At 45.3% G+C, this 25,868-nt stretch overlaps 1 protein-coding gene across 1 annotated transcript in view; it reads right to left on the bottom strand.

The window, feature by feature from the left end:
* ACVR2B (activin A receptor type 2B) overlaps positions 1-17,864 on the bottom strand; it is a 29,308-nt gene extending 11,444 nt beyond the window's left edge. The window contains exons 1-6 of the mRNA XM_021389108.1: positions 17,760-17,864; positions 8,157-8,383; positions 4,453-4,562; positions 3,001-3,152; positions 1,429-1,572; positions 248-391 (exon numbers count right to left, since the gene is read on the bottom strand). Of these exons, the coding sequence (XP_021244783.1) occupies positions 248-391; positions 1,429-1,572; positions 3,001-3,152; positions 4,453-4,562; positions 8,157-8,383; positions 17,760-17,864 (882 nt within the window). The remainder of the gene's footprint in view (positions 1-247; positions 392-1,428; positions 1,573-3,000; positions 3,153-4,452; positions 4,563-8,156; positions 8,384-17,759) is intronic.

Raw genomic sequence — 25,868 nt, forward strand, 5'->3', positions numbered from 1 at the left:
TTACAAGATGGCAACCACTGCATACGTGAGCTTTGTGCGGCCTATAGTGCCACCTCCCTCTCCCCAGGCCCCACCTTTCTCAATCAGATGTTCATGCAGGAAAGCACTGAAGGCTAAAGGAAGGGCCTCCGCAGAATGGGAGATCGACCTGGGGGAAGCTTCTGGGAGAATATCAGCTACCAAACGCTGTGCTTCACAGCCAGCCACCCCTGTGCCTTCCCCAGATGAATGTGCAATGATACGTTACCTTGTCGTGGAATGCTGTGATCAGCCAGAGCTCTGTCTCTAGGTTTGTCCCTCTTTTCTCTGCTGCGATAAATTGCAAAAGGTTTTCATGCTTCATGCCAGGAGTATTGAAAATCTCCCTCTCACTCTGCCAAGATTGCTTATCCTAAAGCAGAGAGAAACACACCATCGAAGATCACACTTCCCTTTAAAGTAAACAGCTCCTTCAGCTCAGTCAGAGCTGCTCACATCCCTCTCAGTACCACCCCTCAGCGTTAGGATGTGATGCACCCCTTTGAAATGATTCTATTTTCCTAGAGTAGATGCTGGAAGAAGAATGGAAGTCATTGTTCCCAATCTCCCTTCTCCAAAATTCTCCTCAAGCTCATGTTTGGGCAGGGGGGTGGGATCCAAACCCAACCTCACCGAGAAATAAGATTTCTGGAGATTTTCTAAGAAAGCAGGCAAGAATAAAGCCTGTGCACACAGCACCCAGCTCTGCACTGTAGCTGTAATTGTTACGACTGCAAATCCAATCTAGACTGTATTGAATATTTACTAGTAGGTCACAGCTGGCATGGACAGAAGATGTGCAAATCTCCTTTAGCAATGCTATGACAGCAAATACAGGGAGAAAAAAATTAACGAATAAGGAGACAGTGGAAGAACACAAAGACGTTTCAGTCATTCCTCTTTCATTTGATTGCTCTACTCCTTCTATTTGCAATTCCTAAAGAGTCAAGCCAGGAGCGTTCAAAGGTTTCCTGAAGTGGAAGATGTGAGCTGACAGACACACTGCAGCACAGTGAGCTTGCACAGCACCGGGGCTGCGCCTCTGTGAGCTACAAACTCTTTGCTAGCTTGGGGTCTGGGTTTACAGCCTGCCTGGATAGGACACACAAAGCTGAACATTTGGTCTTTCGTGCGCACTTCAAGCACTGCAGTCCAACTTCTAATGACACAAATGTTTGCAGCAGTGTTAAAAACCTGCAGATTCAAATTGTGTTTGCTTGCCCTTCTTGCAACGACTCCTTCAGGAAGCATTTGGTAATGAGACATCACAGAGTAAAGTATAGGCGAGGTCCTTGAACTATTTCCTCCAGTCTTTGTAATGGTAGTGACAACACCTCCACAGGCACTCAGAGCATCTCACCACTGGCACGGCAGCCCTGTGAGTGAGCAAAAGGGTGATGCCCTTCTCACCTGAATTGGGAAAATTTTCACTGCTACGTAGTCATTCATCAGCTGAGCCTTCCACACGCAGCCAAAGCGTCCCCTGGCCTTGATCTCCAGGAGCTGCAGAGGTTTTAGGCCAACCAGGGGAGAAGGAGGTGGTGGGCCGGGGTCCTGTGCAAGAGAAAAGCAGTCACAAGCTGAAGCAGGACCATAAATCAAAGCAGGGGAATGGAGAAGTGGTGTGTGGGGAAACATGTGAAGGATTATAAAATACTCCAAGTCGGGAGGGACCAACAAGGATCACTGAGTCCAGCTCCTGGCTCCACATAACCCCAAATCCAAACCCTATGTCTGAGAGTGCTCCATATGTCCCTCAAGGAAGGGAACGAGGTCACCATACTGTTTATTACAACTGACATGGTCTGTTCACAGCAAGAGCAGCACAAAATTCCCTATTTTGCTTTGTGGGGTATTTGTATGGAACATATATAACAATCTACACCTTCAAGTGTCACTTCCTGTGTCAAACTTCTGCCTGTCATCCTCTGGCAAAACCTGAATTCTCTAGTGTTTTCAAAGCAAGAGCTATTTTACGCTGTAAAACATTGATGATCTCAAGGCTGCCTCCTGCCAAAAGTAGGAACTTTTTGATCTTTGTGACCCAACAGCAAAATACACCTAAATCCTCCAGCTGCTTTCCACTTCATCAGGAGTGCTTCCCATAGCCCTAGCAATGGGCAGTAAACAGGTCTATCAGCATAATAAAGATAGCATCTGTTTAAATTCCGCATTTGAATGGGAGAACAACACAAGTCCTATCTACACCTGGCTATGGAGCTCTCTCCTATCTGCTTGCAGATTTGCAAGGCTCACAGTATGGTCCCTATGCAGCTGAGGAGGAAGGCAGAGGTAGCTGCTGGTCTCTGGTCAAGAGATCAGAAGGCTCAGGGCACAGCAGAGCCAGCAAAGACCAGTTCTCGATGGCTTTGGGCTGTGAGGATGACCTTCTGCATGCATTCTCCGATGGCTCATAAAAACTGAGCTTCAACAGGGAAAACATCTCCTCTCACCCCATAAAAGTGGTAGGAACTCACTTATCTCTGCAATTTCTACTCTTCTGCAAAGTTAGCTGAAATTAGGCAATGGGTTTGATGATTTTGAGGAAAGAGTAACCACCAAGCAGAGCTGTGTAATTCATCCCTTTGGAATTCTGTAAATTATGATAACCTGGTCCAAGCCCATCAGCCTCATAACACTGCCACGGGGCCAGCTGTAGCACTGACTTCAAACAGATGGAGAAGGTTAGTGAGGCCACTTGAAAAGTGTTAAACATAAATAAATTTATCCTTATAAGGTTGGTGAGACACTGGGACAGGCTGCCCAAAGAGGCTGTGGATGCCCCATCCCTAGATGTTCTCAAGGCCAGGTTGGATGGGGCTTTGGGCAACCTGGTCTAGTGGGAGGTGTCCCAGACCATGGCAGGTAGATGATCTTTAACATTCCTTCCAAACCACACCACTTCATAATTCTGTGATATAGTCCTCCATGAAGTCCAAACAGAGGAGGCCAACTTGGAGAAGCCAGAGCTCTCTTCCTCACCTCATTGATGTCGACATGCCCGTAGGGAGGCTTGCGATGCCGATACATCCAGAAGGCCAAGAGGATGGCCACTGACAGGACAGCGATGGGCAGCAGAGAATACACCAGGATGTTAAGCAGGGAGGGCGTTGGTGGTGGCGGCTCGTATATGACTGTGAGGAAAGAACAGGGTAAACATGGGGAAGGACTTCTTAGATGTGCGAACACGCCATCAGCTACTTGTCCAAACACCGCCCTTTCTTCCACTCCAAAGTCTATAAGGCACAGCGGTACGTCTCATTGCATCCTACAGAATTTATAAGACTCCATCATTTACTCTTTTCCACGTTGCTACTACGAATAATCCAATGGTCCAAACCACACTCTGCAGACTGAGCTTCCCTCTAACCTTTAATTAAGATGGGCATTTTTTCCAGGATATGTAAAGACATAAAATTTCCTCCTCTTAACCCTTCTGAAGATATTAAGAAAGCACGAAATCCCTCACAGCGCTGCTTTGCCTTGTACAGTGATTGACAAGATGTCAGTTTTTAGCAAAATGCTGCAGGAGCCACAATCAAATGCACTATTCCCACAGTAGTTCTTGTTCCAAATTACATCAGTGCAGTTGAGATACAAACAATGGGAATACTAAATGGAGCCATGTTGCTATGTTGGAGACAGGGAAGGAAAAAATAGCAAGACTTGCCAAATAAAACAAAAAAACTGTGAGAGAAAGAATATTTGCTACTAGGTTGCTAAGGGTACATTAATAACAGGAGATAATAAAAATCATGTAAACAATTAAAAACCTAACAGGAAAGCCCAGGAAAATCTGATAATGGTCTGTGGGGATACTTCAGTAAATGCAGGTAGTTGATGGCAAAAGAAACCATCCTAAGGAAAAGATACACTTGCTTTAATAATTTTCACTGAAAGATACCTTTGTGAGCCTACAGCAAAAGGAATAATCATTTTTCTATTAGCCTCAAAAGAAGAACCTGCTATGACTATTTATTTCTTGAAATATATCCAAAAACACCCATTTCCTTTTAATTCCCACACCAACAAAATGCTGCATTTTAGCCAGTGAAACAAGGTTTTGGATGCTTGTGAAGTGAAAATTATTGAAGAAGGTGCCAGAATGCCTTCATGAGATTGAGTCTTGATCCACTTTGTGTAAGTTACACCGTTCCTTGCACGCTTGCTTTTGGTAAGAGCCCACTGCAAACCAAGGGAACCTAATCCTCCCTGCTGATGCATGAGATGGTGGTACAATACACTTTAACCAGAGCGAAACGACATTAAAAAACTCTTTTCAAGGAACCCCAGTATATGGGCTTTGTAACCAAGTGGCCGCTTGTGTCCTGTCAGACACGTGTTTGTGATCAACATCCAGCAACCCAAAGTCATCACTAATCAGGTCAAGAGGAAGAGACCCCCCACCGACTCATCATCCACAGCACACCTCACCTTCCGGGCCAGTAACTTCAGGCAAGTGGGTGAATTTCTCATTGCAGTAGTTGCCCTCGCAGCAGCAGAAAAACACTTGAGGGTTTTCTTCTGTGGCTACGCACTCCTGCCTGCGTGACACACAGCAGCAAAAGGGAGAGAAAAAACAATGTCAGTCAATTCATGTTGGAGAGCGAATGCAGACCTTCCCCCAAATTGTCTTCTCCACGTCCCCTTCTGCCAGCACAGCCCCACAGGCTCTGCTTGCAGGAAACTTGGCACTCAAATACCCCAGTGAATAGCAAGGACCCTCGAAAAGGCCATAAAGGAAACAAATGCTTCCATATGTACTGAAGGCATTAGATGGCAAGTAATAAATAACAGCAGGCTCTGCTAAGTGAATGAGAAGCAGAAAAGCAAGGAGGAGATGCCTCATTCCCTGAGCTGTGTTATTCCCGCAGCCTGCATGTATGCTGCCGAGGGCAAAGGGAATTTAGGCATGCTGTAAAGCTTGTGCTATACAGCACATACGAAGAGGGCTGGCTGCATCAAGGCTGCTCTCACAGGCAGGAGCATCCCCAGCTCCCTAACTCTACACACTACAAAAGGTACCAGCAGCGCCTCTGATTGCTGAAGGCAGGTGGCAGGCTGCAAGGCTTTTTGTTTGAGTTTTTATTCTTATTTTTTTTCTGAGTTTAATCTACAGTGCCACCTCCTTCTCCTTTAAAACAATCCTACACCCGCACAAAAGCCTGTCAGGAATTCAGGCTGCAGCTCTCCTGTTTCTCATTTGCCCATTCTCCAGGTAGCCCTCTTAGCACTGAGGTTTCCCTCTGTACTTCCACATGTCCTCCCTCTCCCACAGATCGATGCAGTCATTTCTGCAGTGCCCTGGCAGTAATTTCTTTCTGTTTCTTAAATACCCGCTTCCCTTCCCTGCCACTTTTTGCTAGGTTGCCCTCTGCTTTTAGTTATTTTGCTCCCTCCACAGAGAGCTGTATCAAACTATTTCCTGAAGACCGGCTAAATTATATGCATGACTTCCTTCCTTCAACCACTCAGAGGAAGCAGCAAAACAATCATATGTGTTTGACATTATTACTCATTTATGAACCCACGCCAAGCCTCCCTTTCTGTGGTATCGCTGACATAATGCCACGAGAAGAATGGAGAGGGCTCTCTCTTGAATCACCATGCAGGGTCTCTATCAGGACCTTTTTTGGGGTGAAAAAAGCAGCTTTAGCTAAAATGGCTCGTGCTCCAGCTGGGAAGCACTTGGTGGGCTTGGAGGGGCTTTTTCTGCTTCAGCTTCAAAGAAGAAAGCAGCTATTTGAGTCATTCAAATGGACAAAGATATTTCAACAAGTTCAGCAGCGCTTCCAGATGCTTTTCCCTGAAATCAGATAACGAGCCGTTTGGATTTCACTGCATCAGTACCGAAGTCTTCAATAGCAAAGACATCCTCTGCTAAATCCGTTGGTTAAGAAATCAAGCTAATGAATGAAAACAGCCCGCTCCACATCTGCACTTCATTATCCCTGTCTTCCAGCCGGTGTGCGCTCAGGGCAGCCATCCAGGTACATGTGACATGTTATACTTAGCAAATATTAAAAATGATACGGTGGGAGAGAATGACACATTTTTCTATGGCAGCGAGCACGCGTTTTGGAGCAGCTCACGTGCTCTCGAAGGGAACGTGAGCACAACCTCTCCCATGTAAATAAACGAACAGCGCGTGGTTGATTTTTAAACACTCCCTTTTCCCTGTAGCCTTCAACGCTCACACACCGTGGTCTCGTTTCCTTAAGACAGAGGGCAGAGGAAGGAGCCATCACCCTCAGCATCGCAGCTGTTGCGCTCGTGCATTTGTCACCTTTCTGTGACAAAGACACACCAAGCGCTGCTGACGTGCTGAGCCCAGCAGAGACACGGGAAGACAGGGCGGGCCGCATCCTGACAGCTCCAGGAGCATCCCCCTATGAGCTCAGCACCCCGCACAAAGGTGCTGTAGACAAAAAGCATCCGCACAGCACCGCTGACTGCAAAAACCATCTTTTAAGCCATTTTTACCATCTCGGGATGCAGCGCTACCTGCATGAAAGACTGAAGAGGGCACTCAAGGGAAAAAAAAAAAAAAAAGACGACTCAATTTAAACTGCCTTTATTTAATTAAAGCTAACCTTTATTTCAAATGCTGCTTTCAACACTTGCGCCGTTTGCTAATTCTCAGAAGATCTTTCCGCTCCGCCCTGAACTGCGACTTTGAAGAATCGGGCTGTGGGATAATGGATGCTCAACCCCGCGGCTGCAAAAAGGCTGGTGAGGAGCCCTGGAAACTTTGCACCATTGTAACAGAGCAACACATTATGACAAAGATTAAGAAGCACTACATCCCTGTACAGAGACACTCAGTGACAATACAAGTGTCACTGCGTACGAGAGCAGGCACTGAAAGGAGAAATCTGTTTACAGTAAACACTTCTGCTTGCAAGTAGGGAACTGGAGTGACCTTCTGTTCTCAGAAGGATCGGCATTAAGATGACTAATGGGCCAAGAAGGATTGATTTATCAGGAAAGAATAAAAATTTCGCTATATATAGAGCGCAACCATACAACTGGCAAGGGAATAGGTGTGGTGGGAAAGTAACCCCAGCCCTAGTAAGAAAAGGAAGAGGAGGAACTACTCACAGCTGGGACAAGCCAAAAGGCACAAAACCAGGGATGGTGCACAGTGACTAAGGGAAACTTCCAGCCTTTGGACAAAGCTGATCTCAGCTTAAGCCCCATGGCTCAAGACATGATGTCCTAAAGCTTTTGAAATCAGGTGATTGATGGATTGGGAAGGATGCTGTGATTGGACAAAGGTGACAGCATCTTATGTTGGTGTGACACCAAGGTAAATCCTTGAACATTACGTTCTATTAATCCTTACTGATGGGGCTGGGTTTTGTTAGGTTGGTGTTTGTTGTTTTGTTTTTCTTTTAGCAGAAACCCTGCCTGAGCCCAGAACCACTGAGCATTGTCCTTCTGAACCGCAAACATCAGAGGGCCATTTTCTATAGTGTAGTTATTTCCCCTCTGTAGAACTGCATCAAGGAGAATGAGAAAAGATTGGTTTATTCTCCCAGCTATTTAATGAGGCTGGAGCCCTCTCACTACAAAGCTTCTTTCCTCCTCAGCTCACTACAGGCAGCAACACACAAACACGCGCTTTGCTTTCACAGCCCCACTCTTTCTCCCAGCTCATCTCTTAACTCAGCTGAAAAGCAGCAAAACTTTTTTGCAACATCACAAATGCCAGAATATCTCAACCTCTAAATACCCCCAGATATCTGCGCTGTTTTTTTTTTTTTTTTTCTTTTTTCTAGAGAGCTCCAAATGATTCCAAGTTTTCCTTTGTATCGCCAAATGCTCTTGGAAGAACATATTGCTCTTCATATGATGGTACAGGACACGTTTTTCAAAGCATGCCAGAATTATCAAAGCTTTGCTAAGGGAAAAAAAAATGGAAAAAAACACAACAAAACTAAAACCGCATTTTACAGCTTTTATTTAGAAAGTAATGTGACAATTTTGAGAGCTGCATTAGCAACAGAGGTAATTACTGGGGACGAATGGGCCAATTGACTTGGACTCGCTTTCTTTTCCTCCATGCAAAAACCACGAGCCTTTGCACTTAAAGGAACAATCAAACCTGCATTCAGATAAACCAGTTAGGCTATTACCTGTCATAACAGTTGAAGTCGTCTAACCAGCAGCCTTTCTTCACCAGCTCAATGGATCCCGAGTTGTTCCTCCAGGAGGCGTAGCAGTGGAGCCGCTTGTCCTTCTCGCCTTCGCAGCGCTCCACGCCGCTCTGGTTGGTCTTCTCCAGCTCCCAGTTGGCGTTGTAGTAAATGCATTCCCTCGTCTCTGCCTCCCCGTGACCTGGTCCTGAAGAAAAATTCAAAGCCTAAGTACATTCAAGCAACATCATTAACAGATCTCAGGAGACATAGCTCCATGTGGCTTGGCTTTGAGTGATGCACGCGTTAGTATCGCTCTCCTCCTTGGGTAAAATAAGCACTTCACAGATGTAAGCTTCAGCACAGGGTGCTCTCCTTTGCCAGTGCAGGTGGAGAACGGAGATCACGTTTGCCTTAGTTCACACCAGGAGCTTGCGGAGAAGCCAAGAGCCCAATAGAGACACACAGGTCTCCTCTGGCCCACGCTTCAACCACACAACGCTAGCACAGGATGGTACAAGGTAACCCATGCCTGGTATTTTTTAACCACAGAAATCCTGTTTAGGAACAACAAACTCCCAGCGTGCTGCTTGCTGGGCTGTCACACAATGCAGTTACACACTCCCTCTCCATCACTATTTCAGGAAACGCTGTCTAAAAATAAACAGTTTATTATGCGGATAGGACGTAACTGGGAATAGATAATATTCAACCTGCAGACGAGGGCCAGACCAATGCCTATTCCTCACTTAGATCCCGTTCCCAGCTTATTTTGGTAAGTCACTGCTAATTGCCATCTTTTATGTTGTGGCTGACATGGTTTATGCTCCTTTCTACCCAAGCAAGACCTTAAGCAAAAGCAACTCTGTTCCCTGAACAACTTTGGCCACCCCAAATGGTCCTTTGTCCACCACAAACCAGTGACTCTTCATAGTCTTTTCCTTGTACTAGCATTGTACCAAATGACCAAGAAGTTCTTCAGGCCCCTCAAGTGAAGGAATTCCTTCATGGCCACCAGACTGCACAGCACAAACACAATTATAGATATTATCAGCTTGGAAAAGGAGTCAAGCAAGAGAACATTGGTATCTGCACGTGACATTCTGAGGGCTTTGTCTCAAGCCTCAGAAAGTCTCTCTTCATTTGGAAACACTCTGCTTTGTGGCATTTTGATGATTTGTTTAAAATGAGAAGAAGAAGGGAACAAAACGCATGAGTTGAAATAGAGTGCCCAGAAATGTTATCATGAAGCTCATGACTTTGTGAATCTCGAGATGCCCTGCAGCCATCTCTCTTTGGGATCACCCAACCCAAGGCAAGGTCAGACCTGGCCATTATTTTGATGGATTGCACTCACAGAAAATGTAGGTATCTCAATGGAATGAGTTGAGAAGTGGGAAAAAGGCATGAATGGCTCCAGCGGGATGGCAAACTGAAAGTGCTGAGCTCCCAGAAGAGCCGGACCTTTGCAAAACACAGAACTACTTTACTGGCATGATAATTTTGTAGTACTTTCTTGATTCTGCTTTCTCCAAAGGCATGCAACTTTTAATGTTGAGGTTAAAGCAGTCGGGGCCACGTCTGGACAATCTAAATGCAATTTTGTCTGTGCTTACTGCTCAGCGCAGCAAACCAGGCACTTCCAAAAGGTCTCTAAAAGGTGATTCAGTTTGGCCTTCAAGAAACACTAAGCAGCAAGTGGCTTACAGCCAGAACAGAGAACACTCAGCCCAGGTCTGGGCATCAGCTCCTGGCCCTGAACACTCTGTAGCATCAGTTGCTCTGAGTACCCATTACCACCAATGTAAGTACACTCACAACATCCAGACAGAGAAGGAAGCACTACTCTAAGCCAAAGAGCTGAAGCATGAAGACTAAAGGACTTGTTCCAGGTGAACAGGGAGGGAGCCTGACCTGTCTGCACCTCCTGAAGCTGCTACATCTCCAAACTGCTCCCAGAATCAGCTTCCAATTTCGCAGGGATCAGAAGTGTGTAGAGCGCCTAGGAGATGGCACTTGAGCTAGAGATTGCACTCAAGCTATTGTATGCAGCCCCATCTGCTGCACCAGTTTTCTGCTGTCAACAGGCAGCTAGTAAAGAGTGCGCGTGATGGAATCACAGGATCCTTTAAGTTAGAAAAGACCTTCAAGACCATCAAGTCCAACCACCAACCTAAGCAACTGAGTCCCATCACTTAACTATGTCCCTTACCACCATGTCCACACACCTCTTAAATACCTCCAGGGATGAAGACTCCCTGGGCAGCCCACTTCAATGCCTGACCATTTTCTCCATGACAAAATTCTTCCTCCTAATGCCCAATCTAAACCTCCCCTAGTGCAACTTGTCCTATCATCTGAGGAAAGATGACCCAGCACAGAGCAGAAGTGTGACCACAAGAACTGCCATCATGGTATCTGCATGGGCTGGGGATGATGTGCCCAACCTGCTCCTGGTGCCAACAGCTGGCCTCAGCGATGGGCAGCTCATGGTATGGAGAAAAGACATCAGACCAGAAAGATCTCTTTGCCTTTTGAAGAAGTGTTTGATTCCTCAATAACTCTTTTGCAGGAAGAATGTTTCATCGGCATTGTGGGAGAGACTGGAAGGGGGGAGGGGTAGGAGCAAGTCATAAAGCTGGCTTCAGAAACTGGAAATTATATTCAAAGCACACACGAACAAGAGCTCAATTTCAATAGCACCTGCAGGTTTTATCGGCACTCGCAAAGCTCCATCTGAGTTTTCCTCTGACAAGTTGCTTACTATAATAAAAACAACCTACCAATATCCCTCAACACGGAACAGTGTCAATATTGACACTCCTTGTTAAAGCCTTGATATTTGTTCTGCTGATACTTACACCATGCTTTGTTAGGGCAGATTAGGGTTTTTTGCTAAATAAGAGTTAAATCAGCAGGAAAGCAAGGGAGCATTGTCTTTTGTGCATGATGAGGTGGTATCTTTTTATTTCTAAAGGAATGAGTAAATATCTTAGCTTTATCGTAATACTTAACATGGCTTCCAGCTGATAGCTAGCACTCACTATTACCTTCTGGTTCATTCCTTGAAGCACATTTTCTAATATCATTTCCATCAGCCCAAACCAAATCCTGCTTCAGCACTAGATGGAAATTTCCCCTCCCTCTCCCAACCAAATCTCCCAGAAAGGAGGGGATTTAATGAACCGTTTGCCTGGGAAGCAGCCCCAAAACCTAATCCTAGCTCAGCTACCTCTGTCTGTAACCTCAAGCAATATTGGGCAGCCTCCGCGTTCTTCACCTGAGATGAGGGCTGATGCAACGCACAAAGCTGCAGGGAGAATTGAGGTTTCCGCTGTGCTTTGAAAAGAGAAATTTCAGCCTGCTAAATCCTGAGCTCAGCCCAGGCTCCCTTCCCCCAAGACAGTTGTCTTTTCTGGAACAAGTTTCAGATTAAGAGTAAGATCTGCTTGCAAACACACAAAAACCCAACTCTGCAAACAGCAACTGCGCCAAGAAAACGGCCTTTCACAGTTTTTTCCCACTATCAAAGTTGAACAAAAGCAAGCACAAAGTTTTGGATGACTAGTAAATGTCTGTTTTCCTTCACACCACTCCCAAGGATGCTTGCCTTCAGGAGACACTTGAAGAGCCTGTGTGTTTCCTACCCGCTTTCTGATATTTTTAGTGCATCTTTTGGTGAGCATCCCCAGTCTGCTGGGTGCCCAGAGCTGCAGAAAACCCTTCTGAATGGTCTCAGCAGGAAAGAGCAGGGCTCTGCTTGCCTCCTCTTCCCTATGCTGGGTCATGGGGACACATGTGCCCATTACACTAGAGTCCCATGAGGTCTGCAAGAACTGGTTGGGACTGCCCCAAAATGGGCACAGGAAGCACTTTTCTCCTTCTACTCTCACACATCTTATGAATTAATGCAACAAGGGTTGGCTTGGAGCAGAGTGGGCATCCCTCCATGCACAGCAGCACCAACTGATTCTAATCCCATAACTCGCTCTTTTCGGGAATAAAGTCTGATTTTTGGGTGATCCTGTGTGGAGCCAGGAGCTGGACTCAATGATCCTTATGGGTCCCTTCCAATTCAAGATATTCTATGATTCCAAATCCTTCTTGAAATCAAGGAGTAAGAATTAAGGCTTTACCAGAGCAGCTTTGCCTCTGGCATCCCACTGCATCAAGCAGGAGCTTTAGGGATGCTGTGGAGTGGGGATGATGATGTACCACCAAGCCAAAACAACACTCAGCACCCCAGCATTACAAGGACTGAGGGAGGCCACCCACCACCAACTCCTTGAACTCAGCCCTGAGAAGCTGTCGTTAGGTTGGTTCCCTTGGGCCCAAGTCTGCTTCAAAGGAGTGCAGCATCACGATGGTTTTGCCGAGTAAGACCCCTGCACCCATCAAGGCAGGTAATGATGGGAAGAGGACAGAAGCACTGTGCAACCACTCCTGCACCTGGGAGCTGCAAGCACAGAGGAAGCTCATTAAAAAGGGTCCTCTTGAACTGCAGGACTCCAGCCTTGGGACCTTGCTGTTGATCTGAGACTCAAACTCTGCTCTCCTAATGTGGAGCTGCCAACAGATCAGCAGGGCTGTGTCATTATCCGTCATCTGCTAAATTATAGCGGGGATCCAAGGTAGCAGCTCTGGGTCTAGGTGTTAGCAGTTGCCGAGCTCCTAGCTCATAATTAGATACACAGGGAGTATCTTCCCCAAGGCTGAAGGCTGCTATAAATCTCAGCTCTTTATCTCTGCCTGTCCCCTTTTTAAAAACTAAAATGAAAGTCTATACGAGAAGATGGGATGTGTCAAAATAGTCTGCATAAACACGGAGTGATTTCCCAGACAGCCTGTTTGCCTAACTGTCAAAACCACCGGGCTTTATACACAAAACTGCGTATGCAACTGAAGTTATTTGCAAACACTTGGTTATGTCCCTATATAGCTATTTGTACATGTAATTTTATAATATAAAATGACAGAGATTGTACACTGAATTGGGGTAATTGCCCTCTAATTTGGAGGGTAATTGCATGTAGCAATTAAGCAACTGCAGATGCATTCTTGCATGTGTGATTATGAAAGTCGGGCCCTTTGTTTGAGGTTTGGTTTTGTTTTCAAGACCCATCCCTCAAACCACAGCAGCGTTCGGATGGGCTGGGGAAGGAAAGGCAGCTGCTGCTCACCTGGCCAAGCAACGCCCACCAGCCACAGGCCCATAGGGATGCTCAGCCCCCATGCCCCCCCGGCTGCTCTTCGGCTCATCATTCTGTGGGGGAAACAAGGACAGAAACATGCAGAGCACGCTGGGAGGCATCATGTATGAGAGGGAAAGGCGATGAAATGGGGCTGCTGCCCTCAGCTCTTCCCACCTCAGTGGCCCAAAAGTTACATGCAAGACTGCAGCTTAAAGAAATTCAAATTGTTGCTGGTAGCATTTCAGATCACAGAATCGAGCCAGAGGCAGGCTTGCAACTGGGAAAGTTTGGGAAACGTTGCTCTAGAGAGACCACCCAGCTGCATCTCTGCAGGGCCTATAATGAATCCACAATTAGTACGCGTTGCTCCAGCGCTTACTCCCCGAGCACAATGATTTCATTCCTGCTGTACTTAAATAATAAGCCTAAATACATTTTTAGGCAAGGCATCAAACCAGTGATGACATCTGTGGTTAAGTACATAACTGTGGACGAGGAGTTAAAAACTCACTGCTTATATCCCTGGCTCTTTCACAAAGCTTTGAAGCAGCAGTGCCCCATGAGCTGCTCCGGCCAAAGCTTCACTGCACCTTTGGGCTGGCAGCCCATCCACATGGCTATGGACACTCAGGCACAAACTTCAGGCTCATCCCTTCCAGATACTTGGGTGTGGGAGATCCTCTAGGGCAGGAAAGGGCAGCCCCTTGTCTAATCAGATATCCTGTTAAAAAAAACATCAACCCTTTCAAAATGTTTTGGCTCTTAAGCCCGATCAGGTACAACCTGCCTATGAAGTACTGAGAACATCACGCCAAGGGAGGATATTACTTTGAATTCTGTTTTCTGTCAATAGATTTGGCATATCCCACGATAAAAGAGCTCGGAGTTTTCTAGTCAATCAATGGTTGTTAATCTATTATCTCAGCATCTATTGCCATGGTAACCTGCAATGATGCCATTGACAACCAGTCTCAAAAGGACAGGAGGCTTTAAGTCATTTTCTTTTAAAATTAAAAAAGGAACTTTAATATTAAGAAATACATTCTCCCTGCTCACCAGGGATGACAACTCAGGGCTTCTATATTCACACCATGACTCACACTTCACAGCTTCCACGGACATCTGTGTAGCAATCCCCTTCCCATATATCTCTTTTTTAACTTGAGCTTAAGTTGGTTAAAAGATAACAAGGAAATTATTTCAAAGAATTAGATCTTTATTGCAGTTTTCCCCAAAATTGCCAGTATTGTGAAACAGGGAGGTCGTGGAGTCACCAACCCCAGAGGTGGTCAAGGAACGTTCAGACGTTGTGTTGAGGGACATGGTTTAGCAAGAACTATTGGTGATGGGTGGATGGTTGGACTGGATGATCTTGTAGGTCTTTTTCAACCTTGGTGATTCTATGATTTTATGACAGGGAGCATGCTTGACAAGTCATTACCACCAACTTGGGAAAAAGATGCAGTATAGATTTAATTCTTCTGAATAGTTTCCCTGGTACTTTAGGTTGAATAGGATGGATAGAAAAAGGATCAGGAGAAGGACATGTAGAGTCCCAGCTCCATACAAACCCACAACACCAGACAGGTTCTCGAGTAGGGATGGAACTGAGCGAGATGAGCATTACTTGGTTTGCTGAGATATGGAGCACACACACACGTGTGCAGACGATGAGATTAATCTCTTGGCCCAAAGGGAAGGATCACTCAGGAAAAGGTTTTGTAAATCATTTCTCTGGCCAGGCAGAGGGATCCAAGGAGGTTTGGCCAGGCCAGAGGCGGGGCTGGCATGCAGGACAGAAACACTGCCAGCAGTTAATCAATTTTTGGAAAGAATGCATTTTTTTTTTTACTTGAACTCAGCTGGTCATTCTTACATTTTATCTAAAGAATAGATATTTTAGTTAGCCATTAGAAAAATCCTATTTTGTATCATTTCAGTTAAGGACAAAGCCAGAATGTAATTAGATTTCTCCCTTTGCATTGCTAACTGTATTTGTCTCCCCCAAAATGTTTTAGTTCTTTAATAAAGCCATCAGGGAGATCAATCAGAAGCATTTAATGCCATGGTGCTTCTGAAGTTCATGTTTAAATGCACTCTGGGTCACAAACGAGGCAGTTTGGGCAGCAGTGCTCAAATCGGATTAGTAATAATACATAAAAAAGGCCCTTTAAAAAAAAAATATATATAGACATGCACACACTGCTCTGCTACACCCAAGAGGATAAAAACAAAATCATAGAATCACTTGAGTTGGAAGGGACCGTTAAAGGCCATGCAGGCCAACTCCCCTGCAATGAACAGGGACTCCTACAGCTCCATCATGAAAATGAAGCCAGCCTCAATCAGCACAAAGCGACGCACCAAAACTGGCCCCAGGTCCCTGCTGGGCATGACCAGACGTGGAGCCGCTCATCCCCAACGTGCTACCACTCCAAAGCAAACGTGTGCAAGATCCTCACCACAAATCCTACCCAATTAATGTTGACCGTTCCTACACTGACCCTGCTCCTTAGGAGACACCTCCTTGCTTGCTTCCTCTGTACAACCACACCAAGGAAATACTTTGCTCCCTTATAGGATTTCCATAAAGGTTAGTCCAGTATTTCCCTCCAGTCCATGAGATTTTGAACAAGCATATTGCTTTTTGGGTATTTTTCCCCCCTAAATCTGTACATTTATAAAAGCATTAAGCAGCCCATTTATTTGGCTTTGGATAGTGACAACTACTCTCTGGCATGAAAAAGGACCCTCTTGGGGTATGCACTGTGCAAATAACCTACTGAGAACATTGTCTCAGCCCTCAAACTCTTCAACCTAAGTGAGAAAATATTAGACTTCCAGTGACAAGATAAAGATATTTCCAACTATACTCTTGAAAAGATTTTGGCGAGATGCACAAACCACTAAGTAAAATATGCAGTAAATTCTGAAATGACATTTAAAACATAATCATTTGTTCTCTTCCATACTCCTGGGGAGACAGCATGAGGTCTCAAAGAGCATGGGAGAAGGAAGTGAAATCATGTACATTCCTAAGTATTTTCTCCCCACACACCGAAGTTTTGAAAAGCTTTGAAAGCAAGCCCTGCTCAAGCCATTTCCTTCGAGGCAAAGGGATGAGGATATGGGAGCATCTCCTTGTGGAGCACAGAAACACCAGGAACAGCAATAACCACAAGGTGTTACCTTTCCAAGCCATTTCATGCTTGCCTGCTCCATCCCACCATCTTCATCCTCCCACAGAATCATAGAGTCACAGAATATCCTGAGTTGGAAGGGACCCATGAGGACCATTGAGTTCAACTCCTGGCTCCACGCAGGACTACCCAAAAAATCAGACCAAACATCTGAGAGCGCTGTCATCTGTGGAAATGTTCTTTCAGAGCTCCTTATTTCTAAGGTCTCATCCAGACAGAGGCCAATGTGTCTAACACACCACATACACCTAAAATAATGGCAAACCTGCTAAGAATTTTGGTACCCAAGCAGCAGCATCTCGATTCATAATCTACATGTGGCCCTCTGAGATTTATCAGCAGGGACATTTCAAATATGCTTTAAAATGTGCTGAGTCTACTAAGATTGGGCCCCAAGTGCTTTTCTATTGATTCTGCTTGACATTTCCAAATACCACAATTCCAAATTTAATTCACTGGTAATTGGAAAAACTGTAATGCATGTAAATGGACAAGATGATGTTGGAAGTCCAAAAGGTCAGGCATCAGGAAAGCATGCCCCCAAGAACTAAATGATGTTTGTTTGTCTTCTTGTCACCCTCTTCCACTTGAATAATCAAAAGCTTGGAGTTGGGCAGTTTCCTCAGCAGGATGGAAGAAGAAAGAAAATAAAATAGTACAGTCTTCGTGAGCTGTCAGGACAGGGTTCAAAATCACTGTTTTAAACTCCATCATCAACCCAAATCCAAATGCAATGTAGAGATGACTCACTTTGTCAGCAGATTACATGAGTGAGTGGTGAATTCATGAAAGAATTAATCTCATAACTCTCTGTCACTAGATTCTTTTTAGGGTGGTGAGGCACTAGCACTGCTGCCCGGAGAGGATGTGGATGCCCCACCCCTGGAGGTGCTCAAGGCCAGATTGGATGGGCCCTGGGCAGCCTTATCTGGTGGGGGCAGCTCTGCCCGCTGCAGGAGCGTTGGAAATGAATGATCTTTAAGTTCTCTTCCATCTAAGCCGTTCTGTGATTCTATGATTTATCTAGAAATCAGGTTTCTTAGGTGACCTTCCTGCTGCTCCGTTGCTTTACAGGTATTAACTTCTCCTTACCAGCCAGGTGAAGGGCATGGAATGGCAGAGTAAAAGTCTTACCAGATCTCTCCCTTTCCAATGCATAAGGTCCAGCCTCAATTCTACTCTGATGATGAATGCTAGTAGGCTGAACTCACCTGGAGTCTCCACTTTACTCCCAAGATGAACCCCAGCTTCTGTTTCAGAGGCACAAACGGCATCAGAAAGAAGAAATGCTGCAGGATCACACAGAGGATCTTCATGTAGAGCCATGGGTCGCAGCTAAGCCCACAGCTCCCTACAGCATGCTTGGATTTGCATGGTCAGTGCTTTAATGGGTAATTAAGATGAAGGACAAGTAATGCATTACCACATCCCAATCAGAATTTCCTCAGTTCAGCCCACAACAGTATGTACGAAAACACTTGAGAGCTCCTTGAAGAGAGAGATGTCTTTTACATTACTTCCCAGATGTTCACATCACTCAAGTTTTGCAAAATAAAATAAAATAAATAAACCCAAAGCAAAATAAACAAACAGAACACAAATACACTGTCTTTTGACAGCCTCTTTCCCAGAGTGCACTGGTACTTCAAGAGTTAACAGACTTCAACCGAAGAACGAGGAGGCTGAGCCTAGTGAGAAAGAAAAGGGAGGCAGGAAGAAAAGCAACTCTCTAGCCTTAGCAATCACACACTAGCCTTAAGCCCTCCAAAAGGAAGTAAAGACATTCCTAAAATTCTTCACAGGATGAGAAGCCAGTTGTCAGCTGAATCAGAAGTACGTTTCTCCGTCTTTATGCTCCTAATGGCAAATCCCACATGAGCAGTTTCAAAAGCCTCTTTCACAATGGAGTATCTCCCGAGCGACTACAGCACATCTAGGACTTGTCTCATGTTTACAGAAATGTACCTTTCTCCTTTGTGTCTATTAAAAAAAGGAGCCATCAAATGACCTGAGGAAGGAATGCAGCACAATCCAATAGCATCATGCAATTTCCACTGATTGTTTCTGTTACAATAATGAAAGGCACAGAAGAAAACAGTTGGATAACTACAGTGATTCTCTGAAGACAAGTTATACAAGAGATGCTGAAGAGTTATTATGTAAGGAGAAAAAAATAAATCACCTTATTAGCTTTTATCTTGATTACATGCACTCACCAGCATCTGGACTGCACTCTGAAATAAATATATTTCTGAGCAGCGTTGTCACAGAGAGCTGAAACTCTGCCTGTTCCAGAGGCAGAAAGCAATAAAATAACTGTGTACTCTTGGACAGATAATCTCCTTCCCAGTTGTTTTACAGTGTTTTCAAGTCATAAGAAGGACTGAAACACTTTGGACCACAGTGCACACATGGCCTGGAAGGAGAAGCATTTACCTTCCATCTGTGCCCAAACTTTTTGGATGATGAGAGGACTACAGCTCCACCCTGGAAACTGGAGACATCTCCCCACAGTTTGCCCCTTCCCAGGGTCACAAAGTTCCAATGCTACATTAAACAACAAGGCAGCAGTGCATTCCCAGATGACTTCCAAAGCACAGGTAGGTTTGGGAGCCTCCACCACTCTCATCTCTGAAGCTGCTCCTACATATTCAGATATGACATATGAGAAAAAGGAAATGGAGGGGGTCTTGTCTGGGTACTTAGAGGAACACCATGAGTATTTGGAAGGGTTTAGTACTGGAAACGCAATGACAACCCAGGTGTTGCAGATAGCTGGGTCTCTGAGAGGAAGACAATAAAATACGGTTGGCAGCCTTGGTTGCACGACTGCTGTAGTGACAGAAGTTTCCTATCACTGGTGATTCACCTTATGTTGAGCTTTACTGGCACTGTTCTGCTGTTTGGTTCCACCACAAAGCATCAGCTGCCCTAAGCCATCTTCCTGACATGCCATGCCTTGGTTTACCTGCATATAAATCAACAGGCATCAACCTGTGAAGCACTACATAAGATGTGGCTCAATTTCCAAACTACTGTTTTACACAGAAATCTTCCTTCTGCTAAACTGAGTAGTCAGTGGGGAGACCTTTCCTGATATCAGAGAGTAGGTCACACCTTGACAAGGCAAACCATTGCAAAACTTGAAGATATTTGACATTTATTTCCCTCTCAATTCTCCAGAATTCAATACGAGGACAACCAAGGATCGATCCCTCCTTGTTTAAACTACCCCTCAAAAATCATTCAAATACTCCCTCCAGAACATGCAAGATGCGCACATTAGGGTGCAGCTCAATCCTTTCCTTTCTCCTCAAGAGCATCATCTGCAAAATGTAATCATCACTCTGATTTCTCATGAATGGGAAAGGTGCCTGCAGGAACAGGCACACACAGGTCTGGCAGCCACATGCAGATGAGAGAACTCCAACCCTGAACATCTCACTGCCTCCCCAAGCTCACACACACCCAGGGACAAAGGCATGCAAAATGTTCCCACTTCTCTAATACAAAGATACGGTATGAGACATTGCTGTGCACTCACTGGGAGAAGAAATGGAAGGCGCAACGTCAATAAATTCAATTTTCTCTAAATAAAATAAAAAATTCCAAGGAAACGTCAAAAGTTTCCCTGCAACAACAGCCAGTTGAGCAATAAAAGCAGTCAGATACTAGGTTTGAACATACGGCTTTTCAGCCAATTTTCGTGAACTTTGGTAATGTGCTGCAGCTACCCAAGAAGAGCAAACAAAGCGTTAGATAACTTTTCGGAGAGAGCAGGACTGTGCATCTGTTTCACATGGGCAAGCAGGTGAACGTATCTGCCCCAAACAAGCAGCTTCAGGCACTGCGGCATATGGAGAGCTCAGCACCTTTCCATATCTTTCTTTTTAAGGTCAGAGGAAAGATAGTGCCATGGGAGAGTTTCAGCCCATTGACACATGGACATTTCCCACAGGTATCCATCACACTTCAAATGTTTCAAGTACTGTAGTACAGGATTTACACTATTTAATACAATAACCACAGCAAAACATAATCTATTCTTACAGCTATCCTAGGCCTTCATGTGAGCCCAAAGATATGCACTCTTCTTAATGCTGAGTAAAGACTGGACAATAATCTTTCTTATTGATCTTCTCCGACTCAGAGTTGGCTCTTACTTTGTAAGGGTGAAGCAATCAACGAAGCTGCAGTAAAAGTTGGTGGGATTCAGGTTCAAAACAGATCTGGAGAAGACTGCTCCTCAGGAAAAGGGCAAGTGATGTGGTGAACCCCTTCCTAGAGGATGCACTGCTGCAGGCTTACATGAGCTCAAGGGGACACTGGACAAACTTACAGCAATAAGATGGGGACATGCCACTGGGCTGGGTGGGCTTTTGTTCCTGTCCACTCTGGCCAACATATATTTGGCCATACTCAAAGTCCTCAAACTGAAAAACACCAGTTGCTGAGGTAAGGACGTGAGCTGCCTTACAGAGTTTGTCCCACTCCCCTTCAGACCAAGGCTTGGAGCAGCTTCTCAGTGGGCAGAGCTTTTGCTCAGGATTTTCAACTGTTCACTGGCATTTTCCATCTTAACTACTTTTTAATGTTTCATGTGGCACGGATGGTCCTCGCTCCTTTAAAGAGGAAAGAGTGCAAGAGTCATCAGCAACAACACAATATGCATTAACAACACATCATTAATGACCTTCACATTGAAGCTGAGGGAGCTGCCTGCGCTCACCTGACTGCATCCTGGAAGAAGACGTTGGCCAAGAGTTGGTCAAGTTGTTGGCCAAGAGTTTGAAAGGGAATAAAGATGCTTGTGCAGGGCAGCCAGCCTCAGCTGTCTTAAAAAAGGTACCCGATTCTTGAGGGGGATCAAAAAAGCTTAAAACATCTCAAATTGGATAGTCTCCATCCCACTTTTTCCAGCTGGATGAGGACTACATGCTAGTTGTGCTGATATAAGCCACACATTTAGTGAAAATTTAACTCCTGTCCCCGTGCCACTGGTTTTTTTTTTTTTTTGGAAGGAGATAAGATCTTTCTTCTTAGGAGAGGACTAGTCCCATCTTCAGGCTATAGCCTCAGGCACACGTGGATGCAGGTAGGAAGCAGAGCCCCATGCACTGGTGTGAGAAGCACAAACAAGACGCACACAAAGTCCAGGCAGCAGAACCACTCGTGAAGTAAAAATAACTTGCGCACCCGTTTACATTGTACAATTACAATTTCAAAAGAAAAAAAAAAAAAGTGTTAGGAAATGTTTTTGAAGACAGCCAGGAACGTTTTGCAAGGATCGCTGACTCAAGCCCTCGATCTGGCTGTTTAGCTGATGACTGGAAAACAGCCCTGGCTATGTTTATTCTTTAGACAAAGTCCAGCTAAAAATGCATCCAGGCTTAAATAATCTGTGTAACAATGACCTCAGAACCCCAAATACAACATTGCATTATATGCAGGTTTCCAAACAGCACAAAGCATTGTCAGGCCTAATCCCCAGCTTTCCCCTTTTGACGTGCACTCTGCCAACACAGCGTTCTCCTCTGCACCATAACGGCTGCTTTTGGATGTAATACACTATTCCAGTTCCATTTGCATTTCAATATGGCCCCAAGGGCTTAACGTACATCTGGTCCTCACTGTGTTAGTCTCTCCCAAAGAGGCTATCACTGGAACAGGGCAAGACAAAGGATTCTCTGCATATCGTGCAGCCTGGAGCACGAGCACAGCCTCCTCCATCCCCATCTGAACCCCAGTGTTCCCCTTGCAGCTCTCTGTCCCAGCACTGCTTTACAAAGGGCAGCATATGTCCTTATCCTGGTGTCACGGGTGCGAAGAACCGGAGGAGGAGGCACAGCTCCAAGCCCAGTCAGCCAGTAAGAACATTTGACTCATCAGTGTCAGAAGATCCCAAACTTTCCATGCTACCCAGTCAACAAAAGCTTAACTTAAGACACTTTAACATGGCTTGGGAAGTACAGCTGTCACCCACAGATTTCTGGCTTTATATCCATCCCTCGCTATAACTGCCCTTGCATCACCCCCATGAATGCGGTGAGCATCGTCTCTGCTAGGAGAGAACTTCATGTATTTGTAAGGTATTTTGCAGGGACTCCGTAACATAGAATGTAGTGCCGTTATCTCTCCATCTTTAAAATAAATATATAATATTCTAAGCAAGGACACATATCAAAGAGCACAGGATGCAGTGCAATGACTCATGCAACCGGCAAAGTATAAAATTGGCTGCATGCATGCCCGCATAGGGCATTCTGCAGCTCTTCCTATAATTAGTCCTTCAGATGCTAGAGGGGAAAGTAACAAATTCAAAGAGGTTCCACTTCCCAATTATTCACATATTTCCAAATCAAATGGTTGTCTGTCAGAGAGCAACATGCCATTGCCCTAGGATATCAAAATGCAAACTGAAAAGTCTCTCCAGGAACAGGATTTGCTTTCATTACATTTATATCACCTAATTCATTTTAAGATTATATATAATTAGTCTCTCTTTCCATTCCTTCTCCCCTCCCCCCCATAATTCAGTATTCTCTCCTAAGCAATTTCAGAACATACCACACATGCCAATGGCTCTTCTAAATCTCCTGCCTTTCAAACAATTTGAGGGGGTTTTTTTTAGCATTTTTTTTTCCTTTAAATCCTCAGACCTTTCAGGTATGCACTGTGCTTCTGTGAGATTTTACTTATTTGTTTAAGCACACACCTCTGAGGAACTTCTACCTTCACTTTTGATTTGCCTGAGACCGTGAGCCACCCTCTGCAACATTTCAAAGCTGGTTCCCATCACCCTTGGACCAGCACACTGCCTACACCTGAAACTCTTCACTTTCATTTCAGATCCTCCCGACTTGAGCAGCTGCAGCTTTACAGAAACACAGCCCCAAACTCTTTGTAATGCTGTACGCATGCATGCCCACCGTGGCTTTAGCAAAGAAGCAGATACCTGCTGTCAGTCCACAGACCAGGGAGCTCACAAGGGTTACAGGGAAGCATGGTCCCATTGCTCTCCCAGGTACAGATGGGATTTGCTCTGCTCTTACACAGAGTTCCTCCTTTCCATCTTATGTGGGGCAAGCTGCTAGCAGAGGGAAGATGCCCCAGCCAGCTGGTCGAGGCATAGTGCACATTAAATACTATTTTTCTGAAAGAGTGGTCAGGTGCTGGAATGGGCTGCCCAGGGAGGTGGTTGAGTCACTGTCCCTGGAGGTGTTCAAGAAACGTTTAGACGCTGTGTTGAGAGACATGGTTTAGTGGGGTTATATTGGTGGAAGGTGGATGGTTGGACCGGATGATCTTGCATGTCTTTTCCAACCTTGCTAATTCTATGATTCTATGATTAAATCAGGTAGGTAAAACTGCTGCAGAGTTTGACACAAGATCATACAAGCACAGAATCGTCTAGGATGGAAAAGACCTTCAAGATGACCAAGTCCAACCATCAGCCTGACCAACCTGATCCCATCACTAAACCATGTCTCTTAGCACTGTATTCACACATCTCCCAGATCCCTCCAGGGTCAGACAAAGCCACTGCCTGGATCTCTTTCCCAATCTGACCAATATGTCATTGCAGCATCGTTCCCAACAAGGAACACTTTCCTTGCTGTAGAACAGAGTGAGCTCTGCATCTTGAGCAAGGCTTTCAGCAAATGCATGAGGGGACTCCTGAGATGCTCAAGTTATTTCTGACCAGCTATGAGTACAAAGGAGTTATTTCAGGACTATTAATTTTTTTAACGAGGAAGGAGGAGGCTCTTTCTCTAACAGGGAGAGATGGCATTTGCTGCTGCTTCCTGCTGGGCTCCAGCCTTCTGCTGAGATTTCCCTGAATTCAGGGGAAAGTCACATTGATCAGCAGTCATTTTAGTGCAGATCATGTTGGGGCCAGATGAAAAGCAAGGATTTCTATCGGATGTGAAGCAGCACAGTACTGAAATAAGGAATACACCTGGTGGGCCACCACAATCATCCCACCACCATGGTGCCACTCTGCCCAGCCAGGCAGCTCTCAGTGAAAGCACCCAGCAGGTTTTACTAAGCCAAAATGAGCTGTTCCCCTATGGCAAGGACATGTCACAGGGGTGTGATGACTTATTATTCTTGGATTCTATTTCCGCCTCCTCAGTTCTGCTCATTCCCCACCACTCACACTGAGATGGATGGACACCTGAAATCCTCCCCTTCCTGGGCAGAAAAGCCCAGGTAACTGCACCCTTTTGCAGTGATGGGAGAGGTTGTGGTTTAGAGAAACAAACCCAAGAAACAAGCTCTTGGGGTTCTTCCAATTTGCAAAAGCAGTTTATACAAAATCCCCAAAAATACAAGGGAAGTGCCACCTCATTGTCAGTTGGGGCCAGCTGTGACCTCTGCAGGGTGCACTGGGATGGGTGCTGCTTAGCACCCAGACTTTGTGCCTTACACAGCCACAAGAAAAATACTGCAGCTCTGAGCTCGGGTAACTCCCAGCCTGGATGTAGAAATCACTGGCGTTTTGCAAGCTGCTTGCCCTCAACTGGAAAGCAAAGGTGCTATTATCCCTCCCTCCCAGTCCTCAGATATGACTGACACATCAGCTGCAAGGGATTTTCCATATCACAGACTCCCTCTCCAAATCACAGCCCGCAAATGCTGGCTGCAATCACTCGGTGGCTTCTGCGCACATGGGGCTGCTGCAGCAGCCGAATATCCACTAGCAATCATGCTTATTTTAGAACAACGCTGTTTTGTTGCAATTTACCCCCGTGGATAAATTGCGATGAAATAATGCAGGTTAAAAATAGGAAGTCCACATTTGCATAGTCATTTGGGAGTAGCTATTACCCATTAAATTCATATTGCATTTTATTTTCAATAGCACATCTGACCAAATGATTGGCTGTAAGGGAAGGGAACAAGTTCCTGCAAATAGTTCCTGCATTCAGGAGCTAGTAACACTTTAAACCAGGTAGGCAAACATGAATGAGAGCATTACAACAGCAGTCCAAAGAGCTCTTCCTAGCGCAGCATCCAAAGCATTTCTGGCAGCAACACGTTACGTGACACACACAACATGCTCAAGTTTTTCCTTCCAGGAGCAAAGCCAAGATGGGACAGGGAGAAGGGAGGCAGTATCAGGTCACTGGTGAAATCCGGGGGCAGCTCACACTGAGGCTGCAGCAGCCTGGTCCCACTGCAGCAGCAGCAGCGCTCCCTCAGAGACACCATCGAGCACATCACTCGAGGCAACCCTCTATAGCTAGGCTGAGCTAAATTAAGGCCAGAGCCAATTAAGAACAAAGCACACAGCTCTTGGGCTTTTGTTTTCCCAA

This window comes from Numida meleagris, chromosome 2 (assembly GCF_002078875.1).
Source record: "Numida meleagris isolate 19003 breed g44 Domestic line chromosome 2, NumMel1.0, whole genome shotgun sequence".
In the NCBI taxonomy this organism is placed as follows: domain Eukaryota; kingdom Metazoa; phylum Chordata; class Aves; order Galliformes; family Numididae; genus Numida; species Numida meleagris.